General features: G+C 37.8%; 1 protein-coding gene across 7 annotated transcripts in view; it reads right to left on the minus strand.

The window, feature by feature from the left end:
* The window catches only part of Nrp1 (neuropilin 1), a 145,117-nt gene that overhangs the window by 37,123 nt on the left and 94,707 nt on the right, over positions 1–13,287 (minus strand). For all 7 annotated transcript variants that reach the window (XM_074056324.1, XM_074056325.1, XM_020161235.2 and 4 more), the window contains exons 8-9: positions 8,510–8,665; positions 5,024–5,168 (exon numbers count right to left, since the gene is read on the minus strand). In XM_074056324.1, the coding sequence (XP_073912425.1) occupies positions 5,024–5,168; positions 8,510–8,665 (301 nt within the window). The remainder of the gene's footprint in view (positions 1–5,023; positions 5,169–8,509; positions 8,666–13,287) is intronic.

The raw sequence follows: 13,287 nt of genomic DNA on the forward strand, positions 1-13,287 counted from the left end.
GAGCCAGGCTAACCTCACTCAGAATGATGTTCTCCAATTCCATCTATTTACCAGCGAATGATAACATTTCGTTCTTCTTCATGGCTGCATAAAATTCCATTGTGTATAGATACCACATTTTCTTAATCCATTCGTTAGTGCTGGGACATCTTGGCTGTTTCCATAACTTGGCTATTGTGAATAGTGCCGCAACAAACATGGATGTGCAGGTGCCTCTGGAGTAACAGTCTTTCGGGTATATCCCCAAGAGTGGTATTGCTGGATCAAATGGTAGATCGATGTCCAGCTTTTTAAGTAGCCTCCAAATTTTTTTCCAGAGTGGTTGTACTAGTCTACATTCCCACCAACAGTGTAAGAGGGTTCCTTTTTCCCCCGCATCCTCGCCAACACCTGTTGTTGGTGGTGTTGCTGATGATGGCTATTCTAACAGGTGTGAGGTGGAATCTTAGTGTGGTTTTAATTTGCATTTCCTTTATTGCTAGAGATGGTGAGCATTTTTTCATGTGTTTTCTGGCCATTTGAATTTCTTCTTTTGAGAAAGTTCTGTTTAGTTCACATGCCCATTTCTTTATTGGTCATTAGTTTTGGGAGAATTTAGTTTTTTAAGTTCCCTGTATATTCTGGTTATCAGTCCTTTGTCTGATGTATAATTGGCAAATATTTTCTCCCACTCTGTGGGTGTTCTCTTCAGTTTAGAGACCATTTCTTTTGATGAACAGAAGCTTTTTAGTTTTATGAGGTCCCATTTATCTATGCTATCTCTTAGTTGCTGTGCTGCTGGGGTTTCATTGAGAAAGTTCTTACCTATACCTACTAACTCCAGAGTATTTCCTACTCTTTCTTGTGACTTACTCTTAATAATGATTAGGAAAAAATGATATTAATGATTAATTCAAGGTTTGAATGAGATGCTAATTTCTCACTCTCTTCTTACATAGTAGGCTAGCCCATATGTTTTTTAGCCTGGTTACATGAGCCCTTTGGAAGCAATGTTGCCAGACTGAGCAAACAAACAAACACAATAATAAACTGGATGCCAGGTAAATTAGAATTTTATAGAAACAATAAATAGCTTTTTTAGTATATTGTATGGGATATCCTTATGCTAAACATTATTCATTTTTTATCTGCATCAAATTTAACTGGCAACACTGTTTGGAAAGTTTAAAACCAATCCTAGTTGAAAAAGAGAAATGGGCTGTGTAATGGGGAGATGGAGGTGGTTATTTCTAGTGATATTATTCTTTGAACTCAGCTTTGATGGGGAAAACTGGGAGATATTAGCAAATCAAATATCAGTTAAACAAACGGTTTTCAAAGAATAAGAAAGTAATGTCTGCATTTGATGGAGATTCTTGAATGAACATAACTTAATCTTTCCTTAGTGACGTGGGAAGTATCACTGGTATTGTGGTGTCTGAGATGGCTGTGGCCAATTGTGACAGGAAGCCCCATTTAATAGACTTCTGGTTAATGAACCCAGAAGATCAGAGTCTAGGGTGTGTTCTCATACTCTGGAAAACTCTCCAACATTATTTCTACCAATTTCTTCCTTTGCCAAAGTGATGAAGCCTACTTTGTCAAAATACTGAAAATGTTCCTTCATCAGTCACCTAAAGAGAAGAATGGTTCACTCCAACCTCATTTTCTTTATATCACTATGGAGACACACAATTGTACACTCTGGATTTCTAGGATTCTTATATTTTTTAAAAAAATAATTTCTGAGTGAAAAAATTTGTTAAATCTTTGGTCTCTGGAAGATTTGGAGGTCAAGTGATATGTTCACAGTCTTCAATTTGGTAGTCTATTTTAAAATGTAGGTGGAATTGGGACTTGCTTCCTCTATGAGAGAGTGAAAGTTTGCTATCACTTCTTGTTAGGATGGAGAAAACTGCAATTCATCCATTCAGAAATAACCACTGAGTGCTACTATATACCAGGCACACAGGACTCAAGAGAAAATAAGGCAACCAATGCCCCTGCTCTCATGGATCTTTTAGTTTGGCAGGGATACTATAGTCCTATTCTTTCACTAATCTGTACTCTGATGGGACCAAGGCCTCAAAAAGAAGGAAATGCTCTGCAGCTGATAAACAAGAAGAAAACATATATGATTGTCATCGCTTCTGCTTTCAATTTATTGAGTACTGTGCCCTGCTTTACTTTACTGGGTACCACTTAGTGAGCACTTATTCTAAACCAAGTATATTGTAAATATTCTTTCACTTGATCCTCATTACAACTGCATTATGGTTACTCTTACAGAGTCAAAGAGATATAATATCATGCCCATGGGCAGGCATTCATTAAGTAGATAGTTCTGAGACAAGCATGGATATGACTGTCCACCGTTGGTCCTTGAAACCATCATTGTAACATGCCAGCCTCTCCAAAAACCTGCCCAGATCAGCTACTTAGAAATTATAGTTATTTTACTAGAGAGAAAATATTTAGATTATATTAGGGATCATGATTAAGAGACTAGTGCTGAGTTTAAACAGAGTACCTTACTTGAAAAGAATCTATTTAAAATAATTACACAATGAGTTGTGCTTGAAAATCTTAGAATATGCTACTTTAAACAGCTATATTTCAATAATTAGCCCATTTAACTATTTTTAAAAATCTAATAAACTATTTCTTTTCTAGAAATAGAATTTCTAGAATTACCTCTTCATACAATCCTTGTGAAAATTAAAAAGGACTATTTGGGTTCAAATAAATATTTTATTTAATTAAGAGGATATGACATAAATCTTTAAAAGATCAGAAATTCAGAGTTCAGAGTTCAGACTAATATATTTCATATGAAGTTTACTTTTCTTTTTTTTATATAGAGACACGAGATAAGGTTAGAGAACTGGGCAAGAAATTTCCACCCAGACCTCATCTGACCTTGTTCCCATGACTTTATGAGTAGCTTTTCATATTTGCAATCCTTTGAAATGACCTAAAACTTTCTGTTATTTAACTGCTGATTAAAAATAAAGTCAAGGTTATATCTAACTTTATAATGTCCTTTCTTCTCCTAGACCTCTCTCCAACTAACTTCTGCTTCCAAGGCCTTGAACTTTTAAAATCTTAGCTGCTAAGACAATAAGCAAGCCTGCCTTTGCAATGGAAATAAAGAAAATTTTTATATGAAATCATATGTGGTTTATACTTTCCAAAATGGACTTTACTATGGACACTGTAGCTTCCAAACCCCACCCCTGCCTTTCATTAGCTTGTCTCCAAATTGCTTGTAATTTCATGGGAAATTCCCAAGGTGATTTTTTTCCTTAAAAAGTCAGAATTATTGAGAACACCTATACACTATTTTTGAGACTGGAAAAACGTATAACCATTATGGAATCACTACAGTATGAAGGTTCCTCAAAAAAAATAGAGATCTATCATAAGATTTAACTGTCCCACTTATGAGTTTATCACTGTTTTAAGTCTAAAGGCAAATAAAAGTGAACACATAAATTGAAAGTTCTTTCTCACTGAGTACAGAGTAATTGGCAGAAAAATTGATCACATTTTCATTTAAGTAACAAAAGAGGTACTCTGGTACTTCCACAGTGAACTAGACCTTGTTAGTAATGTAAATTACATCTGCCATTGGTGAGCTTCTAAAAGAGGACTGGGAATTGAATTGTACTTGCACTTGTATTTAGAATCTATTTGCTGTTTGATTCAGTTCAGGAAGAATCACACAACATTTTATCATATAATTGATAACTTATTTTGTAACCATTATTAGCACATAAGAGTTTTTTTAGCAATTAATAAAATCAAATCCTTTTATTTTGTTTTGAGGAATGGATTAATTATCAAGCTGTAGTCTCAAACTAGTTCTGTATTGTTCTAAATAAAGGGAAGTCTGGGGGAAAAAGTCAGATTTTTCTTTTCCTACAAATAATTACACTAAGAAGATAAACATAAAAATGAAATAAGAAATGAAATGTTCTAAATATGTGCACTTATAATATTAAAGACAGTTCACAGAGGTTTAGAACTTGTTCACTTTTAATTTAGTGCATCAGTCTACTGATTCTGTTTCTGTATTTTTAAGCTTAATATGAAGATCACATTTGTACTGGATTTCTGGGGTTTTTTAAATGATAGTTTTGCAATGTATTTACTTAAGTGGAAAGGAATTCGAGCATATTATACCAGAACATATAATAATTGTACAATAAGATTAAGGGATAAGTCACAGTAGCCCAGAAGGCCACAGAAACCCAGGGAGACACACAGCCAGGCCCATTCCCACTGTTTGATCTCTTCCACTTTTCAGCCACTCACTGACTTACCTTCTTCATCTCTCAAATAGGGAATAAAAATGCATTTGCTTATTCCACATTTAGCAGGGACTTTTAAAGTCTTGCTGCTATTTGAATAAACAAACAGAAAAAAAACTAGAACCATTTATGAATTGATTTCCAATTTTTATATATTCAGTCACAAAAAAGTAGAAACAAAACCTAGAAGATTTATTTGGATAGTTAGAGAGTAAAAGGAGCAATTCTCAGAAGTTAAAACTCTTTCATGGTAGCTGATGAGCCACCTCGAGGTTTCAAAATTGAAAAGAGAAAACCAGTGGAAAACATTTCATGGAGCCATTATTTATTATAAATCTATTAAAAACCAGTCAGTGTGCTGTATACCCAGGAAACAGAGTTGCAAGGCTTGTTGCTAGTCTTCATGGAGTTTATAGTCTAGTGGAAAAAGTTTCACTAACCAAATCCCTACCACATGCCAGACTGTGCTAAATGCCATACATCCACCATTCTGTCTATCATAAGTAGCCTGTGTGGTCTTTGGAACTATGACTATTCTCTAGGTGGGAGAATTCAGGCTTTGAAATGTAAGTATATTTATTGTAAGAAATAGGCAGTGAGTATAGTAAGGTAGGACCGGAATCCAGATTTTAGCTACCAAATAAAAAATGACTACATTAATACCAAGTTATTCTTCCATTGTTAAAGGCTTATACCAATCAAAATAGTGTAATCTTTAAGCTGGAGTTTACCTGTTATCTTGCAGCCATATACTTCAAATCTCATAGATATGCCAGTTTCCCAAGTCACAGGTTTGATTCGGACAAATCGAGTTATCAGTGGTTTGGGAAAAACTCCAAACACAACATCTATGGGGTTGGTGTTTCCCTGAAAGATCTATATGGGAAAAGAGAGAGCCCTTTATTAACAGTCTTTATGTATTCAAAACAAACAAAAAATGTGTTTTCACAAATGCTTGTAAAAATTATCCGCAATTTCAGCATTGTCTATCAAAGTTGAAGTGGTGTTAATAACTTGTCATGCTATTTTTTCCAAATGATAGCAATAAGAAAGAATCCTGTCCAATATAAAATATCTTCCTAATAATGTATTCAGTTTTCTGAGAGGCTACAGCCTCTGAAAACACTATTATAAGGATGACACTTATTGAAGGACACATAATATTATCTTAAAAAGTGGAAAATTATTAGCTTTGTCAGAGGACCTACAGAATGCTGCAAGACATTTCATGGGAACCCTCACTATTTACTTTCCCAGGGACCCTCACAAGGAATGCCTTTTGAGCTCAGTGTAGGGTCTGGCTTTTTCAAATTCTAGGTTGTGTTTCCAGCTACAGCACTAAGTCAAATAGTGTCCTCCCTTTTGACTGTTCCTTGATGAAAGAGCTTATCCTGGGCATGCATTAAGGACTTTAATCCTTTTGGGTTATTGGTAAAATTATGTTTTAGTGGTCAAAGTCAAAGCTGCATTATAAATTATTTTTGACAAAAAGTCAGCTTTGTCAGGGCTTCTGCTTCTATTTTTAAAATGAGTCATTTGATTCCAAGAAAGATGAGGCATTCAAAGGTAATGAATGCTGGACACAAACCACACAAATGTCTGTTGGGGCCACTCTGCCTGGACACGAGGCTGCAGCTCTGTTATCCGTAAGATCTCTGAAGGTTGGAGACTATTTGCCATCATGGAATGTTCTGGCACTGGACTGACTCAGGTAGCCATGAAAGCCTCTGCTTGCTTGGATTTTTCCCCCCAGTCCTTGGATAGGAACAGCCCATGTAAAAGCAGGGCTTTGTGCATGTAGCATTATGCTTCTCTACAGCACCTCTCAGGTGCACAGAGCATTCCTGGACCCCAGGGGCATGGAGAATTTCTCCCACATTTCCAGGTCAGTGCACAGAGGAGACCCACAGTTGCCTGGCATTTGCTTTTTAACCCAGAGAAAGAGTCCAGCTGGTGTTTTTGCTTCGTTTAGTATAGAAGGCCTGAGCAACAGAAGGTGGTCAAATGATTTACAAAGTCATTTGAGTCAGGCCCTCTAGAGAGAGCCTGATCCCTCTCTAGAGATAATTTAATGTCATAATTTATCCCGGCTTGGGATGCCTTTAAATTTCTGTCCAATGTCAGCATCTCTGTCTGGGAAACAGTCTCTGTGGGAATGTTTGTTGTGTGGCAAAGAACAATGAAGGATCCAGGCACGGGTGACATACACTTGTAATCTCGGTACTGGGGAGGCTGAGGCAGGAAGATCAGGAGTTCACAGCTGGTCTGGGCCACAAAGAAAGCTGGAGACCAGCCTGGGGCTAGATAGTGCTACCTGATCTCAAAAAAAAAAAAAAAAAAAAAAGAGTAGCCTCCAGAAGGGGTAGAGCCCCAAATGATGCCTTGATGTTGTTCTCCTTTCAAGGTCAATGAGCCCTCTTGAAAAGAACAAGAGTAGGCAGGAAGGGCCATGTGCACACTGTGCAGCGGGCTCAGTGTGCCCACCAAGGGGGAGTTTCACATGAATTTTGGAGAACTATATGAGCACACACATTCTGTCCCTCATGGTAGGATGGCTGGAGTCAGTCAGTACTGTTTAAAGGCTGCCCTTACTCAGGGCTGGCCAATACCCCCAAGAAAGTAGGAAATGTAGCAGAGGTTGTGGCTGCAAAGCTCCAGAACACAGAGTAGTGGTGGCAGCAGTGGCTAGACTCCAGCTGGATGTTTTGATCTCATTTAGGTTCAGTGAAAGTCCCCATCCAGGTGCCAAGTCTCAGTCTCTGCTGAGTCCTTCTTTACTCACTCTGCCTTCTACCCTGAAAACCTCTCCGTGTACCAGGGCATTATGAGTGCAAGCTGTGTGTACCTTCAGAGCCCCCAAAGCCTGCAAGGGTTCTCTGACTGATGCTGGGGCTGTGCAAACAACCGGCAAACTGCTGCTGAGAGGACAACCAGGAGAAGTAGCCCTTGCTTTCTAAAGAAATGACTGAAGATCTATGGATAGTTCTACTTCTCTGGGTTCTTTTGTTCTTAGCATTAGTGGGGTTTTGTTTACAACTGAAGCATATCTTCAAAAATCTACTCTAAAGCAAGAATTCATGACACTTGGGGTCAAAATCTCGTGGCCTTTTCTCCATAATGGTCTATTGTGATGGGTTTCTCCCCTAGATGGAGAATGGGTTCCATGTCCTCCAGAGCTGGACAGGCCTTGAATTGCCTGTCCATAGAAACTTCCTCCCATAGAGCAGCTGTCCACCTACACTTGCTTCATCTTGCCTGTACTACTCAATAGCAGGGGTTTGCCACTCATCAAAGGAAATTGATACTTGTCTTTCATTTCATACTCTGGAGGTTTTTTTCATTTCCAGACCCAGAAGGAAGATATCAAGGCCACAAATACTCAAAAATGAGACAAAGATACCTTAATTGGCCTCTTTCTAAGTCTGTAGTTTTAAGTTCCCTGGATGTTTGCTACTACCTTTATCAATTTTCTCTGTGTATTACTTGGGTGCCAGGGCAAGGTTTTAATTTGGGAGAAACAGTGGGTATGAATTTTCAAAAATCTTTTGATTAGTAAATCAGAGCAGGCATAACTTCAATAAAAAGGCAAGTTGAAAAAAAAAGTCCCAGTTCCAAATGAGGGCAGAGTTGGGGGACACGATGTGGAGTGGGTTCCATCCTTGGTTGAAAGCATGTTATTTGTGTGATCAGAGGGAACTCAGTGAAATATCTTTAGTTCTAGCCATTCTTACAAGAAGCAGCCAAGTACACTCATAAATTAGTTCGTAAGCCACTGAGGGGAGGTGGAAGAAGGGCATTTTTCTTAAAACCAGTCCCATTACAGAGAGGAGGAAAGAAAAAGAATCTATGAAAGAGAATGAAGAAACACAAGAGGTGCATTTGTGGAGGGGGCAACCAACTTAAACAGGAATGGTTCTAAGAGGACAGTGTTTATCCTATGCTTTGTCTGTGTCCTCGTAGGAGGTTTAAAGTGATTCTTGAGTCTGTCACTTAATTTGGCTGGTATTGACTTTTCTTGGAAACAACTGAATAATTTCCTTTTGGCTTCTGGATCTGGAAACCTGAGACCCTTTGGTCAGATTTAAGCCTCTAATTGCACTTTTCATTTTAAATCAATTCAAAAATAAATCAGGCTAGACAGAAAGCTCCCAAACAACTAAAAATTGATCATTCATTTAAAAGAGTGAATTGGTTGAAGGAGAGGCAGGCAAACTTACAACAGGTTTATTTCCTTCTTTTATGGTGATCCAGTCTTCTCCGTTGGAACTGATATCTATTCTGTAAGTCTTGACGTAGTATTTCTTCTTGGTTTCCTTAGAAATGGCACCCTGTGTCCCAACAGCAGTGACAAAACGCAGGAGCCCCAAGTCTACCTGCAAGAAAATTACAAACATGTTCAGCTTGTTATCCCTGTGCCTTTGTAACCTGGAACATCTTTTCCTGTGGGCTTCATGATGATGTTTTCATTTACCTGGAATGAATAGGACCTAATTTCATCTGATGTTAATAGCCCCTCCTTCTACAGAAAGGCAAAACAGCAGTTGCCCTGGCTGGCTCCTATAGTTGGAACAAAGAAAAGACTTTTTTCTCACCATTATGGTCAAGATTGCTTGATCGCTCATACAAAGGAGAACACTGGGTTTAATTTCATGTCATTTTATTTTCTAAGACAGCATACTTTCCAAGAAGCATGTTAATATATATCATTTTGCAAACAGGAAATCAAGACAAACACACACACACACACACACACACACACACACACACACACACACACACACAGGATGCCAGAGAAGCCTGGCATCTAACATAAGCCTGTTTGCCACCCCTTTCCAGCATTCTACCCTCTTCCAACAAAATGCAGCCTGGAGCAACAGTACTGATGTGAAAACCCTAGGGCTTTTGAGGTTTGAGAAATGGGCTAGGGATTTGCAGCTCGAAATGGAGTGGAGAGGAAGAGGGCAAAGAAGGCTTTGCTCCCTACAGCTCAGTTGAGAGGCAGGTTCAAGGCACCATCTGGGAAAGGATGGGGTCTCCATGGAATAGCTCCCACCAGTAAGTTTCCAGTGGAGAAGCTCCTTCGGGTGAAGGCCTCATTCCACATCAGGCTCGTTTGTCTCACTCCTGGTGCATGGTCACTTGGAGGACATCACAGGAGTAGCCAGTTTTGTTCTGCCATTCACTCCCACTATGATGTGCTGCCTCTCACAACAGGCTCCAAAAAAACTGGCCAATTAATCACACACCTCTGAAACCATGAGCCAAAATAAACCTTTTCTCATTATAAGTTGATTATTTCAGATATTTACCATAGTAATGTGGAGTTGGCTAACGCAACATGGAGACCCTCTTTAACTATGGCTCCCTGTAATTCCTTTCTTTGTATGCTTATAGATATTTTCAGTCCAGTCAAATAATTTGTTTTCTTTAACCTTTCTTATTTTTATCATTAACAGCTAAATATAATCTTTAAGCAATAAAATTATTAGTTTCTATATGTTAGAAGTTTTTCAGCATCCTTTTATTAATACATTTGGTAATTCCTATAAAATTATTTTCCTCTTTTTATTGTATGGCCAGGATTTTAAAGAAAGAAATAAAATTTAAGGAAATAGAGCACAAATATATGGTAAGCATTTTATAAAAGGCACAGAAAGTAATTAAACAATACAACTGATTAGCACTGACAAGACACTTCAACAACACATTTTTCATTAACAGCCAATAGAATGCCATTTTCTTTGAAAACAGCAACAAAAGCAAAGCAAAACAAAACAAAACCCCCAACTTCTGCATCTTGCTTTCCAGTTGCTACATGACAACCCAATTTTCAGAAAACAATATTTCAATCAACCCTGCAGCGTCTATAGGCCATGAACATCTAAAGAATTTCCATGTTGTGCACAGCCTTCCTGGGAAGAATGACTGTTGTCTCTCATGAATTGCTTTTTCCTGAAGGCCCTTGGAGTAGTTAAATCAAGGAGCTGCACATTCACTTTAGAAATGAGCCATGAGCCACATCCAGGAGAAACAGCACTTTGAAGCAGCTTGAATTCAGACAATTCAATAGCAGTCAGTTTTCTCTGGGAAGGATGGGGGTGCCATGCAATGCCAAGCAGTCCTCCTTCATTTCCCTGATTTTAATACATAAAGTCTGTGTTTTGTACATTCTCACCAGATTTAAGAAAAAAAGAACACAATTTTAATAGAAATTGATGATGGATGTTTCCAATTTTAATTTAACAAGGAAATATTTACTCAATATACTTTTTATCAAATACCCATATTTGTTACCTGAAATTTACATTTTTTCCCAAGTGAATCATGGTAACTTGAATGAATCTTTTAAGTTTTTCATCCCCTTTATGTACAAATTTCAAAATGGGGAGCAATCAATGATTATCATGCTTACCAAATAACATATAAAATAGTCAAGTAAGAAAAATGAATAATTTGAATTTAATTATGTCCTATGTAATGTTTGGGATATACTAACAACTGATTCATTACTTAGTGAAAGTTCACATTTAACTGGTTGCTCTGTATGTTACCTGACTACCCTGAATCTCACTAGATCAAAGACAAATAGGTGATTTTAAGTTGCCATAAAAACTCTCTGCTTTCATAATGCTGTGATCTGAAAGTTAATAGGCACTCTAGACATGGTTGCACAGAACAATTTCAACTGTTTCCAAATGCTCTCAGAACACTTAGCATTTGACAGACTGTCCATTGAGTCAGGCCCAATGCACGTCCACTTTCAAGCTGAAGGGTCCTTAGAATCTTGAAGTCCAAGGAACCATAGAGCAGAGCTATTTAAATAAACTCTTCCTGTCAAACTTACAGAAGGCTCTTCAGTTTGGAATGATTAAACTCCCAAGAGTGCATAATTCCCTGGCTCTCTTTTTTCTATTTTTATAATTTTGTTTTTTGAGTGAGATTTAATACTAGACAGGAAAGATGATAACTGGTGATCAGACAGAAGAATCCTAGGTCCAAGAAACATCTCACTGTAGAGGAAGAGTCAATGGAAAGGAATTAATGAATACTCAATACGGAAAAATGCCCAAGACCCAGATGCACAAGCCTCCAAAAGCACATGCATGAATCACTCATAAAAAGAAAGATATTTTCTTTACTTGACAGGAATGAAATGCATTAGCAACTTCCCTTGTAATTGCATAAAGTTTCCTGCTGTGCTTTAAACTCTGCAGATTGTCTTTTTGTCACACTTGGGATGCTTGAAATTTCATTTCATTTTTCTTCCTCACATTACTGCCACTGGGTTTAGTAAAGATGGATGACAACTTCACAAAATGACTAGTCTTGGGACCCAAACCAATGCAGTTAAAATGGGATGGTCCCCAGAAGTCTGAGGAGACACATCCTCTCCAGCACTGTGGACTCTCAAGGGCCTCACCGAAGCAGTTTTTCTCATGAGTCCTTTCTCTCCAAGTGCCATTGGGGAATTTTCTGGAACAGAGATCCACCCTTGGCCTTTAAGTATGTGAAAAAGTCTTGGAAGAGTCAGAGAATGGCCTACCTCATAAGCAAAACTGCTTACACTGCTGGCATGCCAGGATACCCACCAGGGCTTAATGTCTGGGTGTTCATATTGAAGAGTTCCAGAATAAGCCACCTCCCAATTTGCTACTCTAGCATAAAGATTATTTTGAGCTGAAAGCAACTGAAAATCAGATGCAAGATGAGTTCTCTGCCCTCCCCTTTTCTGCCAAAAAGCAGGGCATACATTCCCCTTGTGAAGGGTACACAAATGCCCCCCTCTCCTGTACCAGGAGGAGAGAAGCAACCCTTTATCATTGCACACTGAGTCCTCACTGAGATGAGTTTGCATGAACAAATCTTACTAAAATAGTATTTTTTCTATCAGTTTCCTTCATATGACACACGAGTCACTTTCCCACAATTAATAGGCCCTAATCTTCCAACATCCTTCCTTCTCTTAAGTCAATTCTTCACAATATATCATCCTTTGTTAAAATGGTATGGAAATACCTGGTTTAACTGCTTCTTTGAGTTTTAGTTCTTTTCCATGAAGCCCCAGTCACATAAAATTAAAAATATTAATAGCCTGTATCTTTTTTTTTCTCTTGTTAATCTATGTTTCATCAGTTTAATTTGCAGGCCCCAGATACAAAACACAAATGGATAGGGGAACAATTTTTTCTTCTCTTACAAACCTTTCCCACTGACATAGCTAATTAGAACAATGACCTCCAGATACCTTTTTTGTCTCTCCCACTGCACCTCTCCCTCATCCTTTGTATTACTCAACTACATTAAAATATTTGCAACTCCTAAAACAAGAGAAAACTTTTTCTGTCTGCATGTCTTGGCACAGAAAGTTCTTTTGTCTTAAAATAACCTTTTTCTCTTTTGTAACCTGAAATGACCATTTCCTTTTTTTGGCCTACTAGGCTGAGCGAGTCACTTCTCCCCCAATATGCTTAGCACATGGCCTCTATCTCAATCACTAAGCTCGTTATGCTAATTCTTTCTCTACCTCTTTCAAGAATGTTATGATTTCTTTTTTTATTTCTTTTATTCATATGTGCATACAATGTTTGGGTCATTTCTCCCTCCTTCCCCCTGCTTATGATTTCTCTTGAAAAAAAATCTGTTTTCTGTATAGCAAATAAATGCCTGTTAAGAAAGTCATAAAATGTAGTAAAGATTAAAGTAGAAAAATAATCTTCTCTAAATCACTGTTGAGAAATAATCACAGATAATATCCTTCCAGAGTCCTTTTTCCTTTGCAAAATATATGTGAATACTTGTATCTGTTATTATAAATATGAGACCCTATTACCCCTACACTTGAAAATTTTCCATTTTCTTTAGTTTTATGGATATATTTTCATGCCAATAATACTTTTCTGTATCATCATTTTTTCTTTTTTTGGAGACAGGGTCCAGGCTGGACTTGAACTCACTTATCTCCGTCCCAGCAGTCTGAGTGCTGGGATTACAGACA

The sequence above is a fragment of the Castor canadensis genome, chromosome 15 (genome assembly GCF_047511655.1).
Source record: "Castor canadensis chromosome 15, mCasCan1.hap1v2, whole genome shotgun sequence".
Classification (NCBI taxonomy): Eukaryota; Metazoa; Chordata; class Mammalia; order Rodentia; family Castoridae; genus Castor; species Castor canadensis.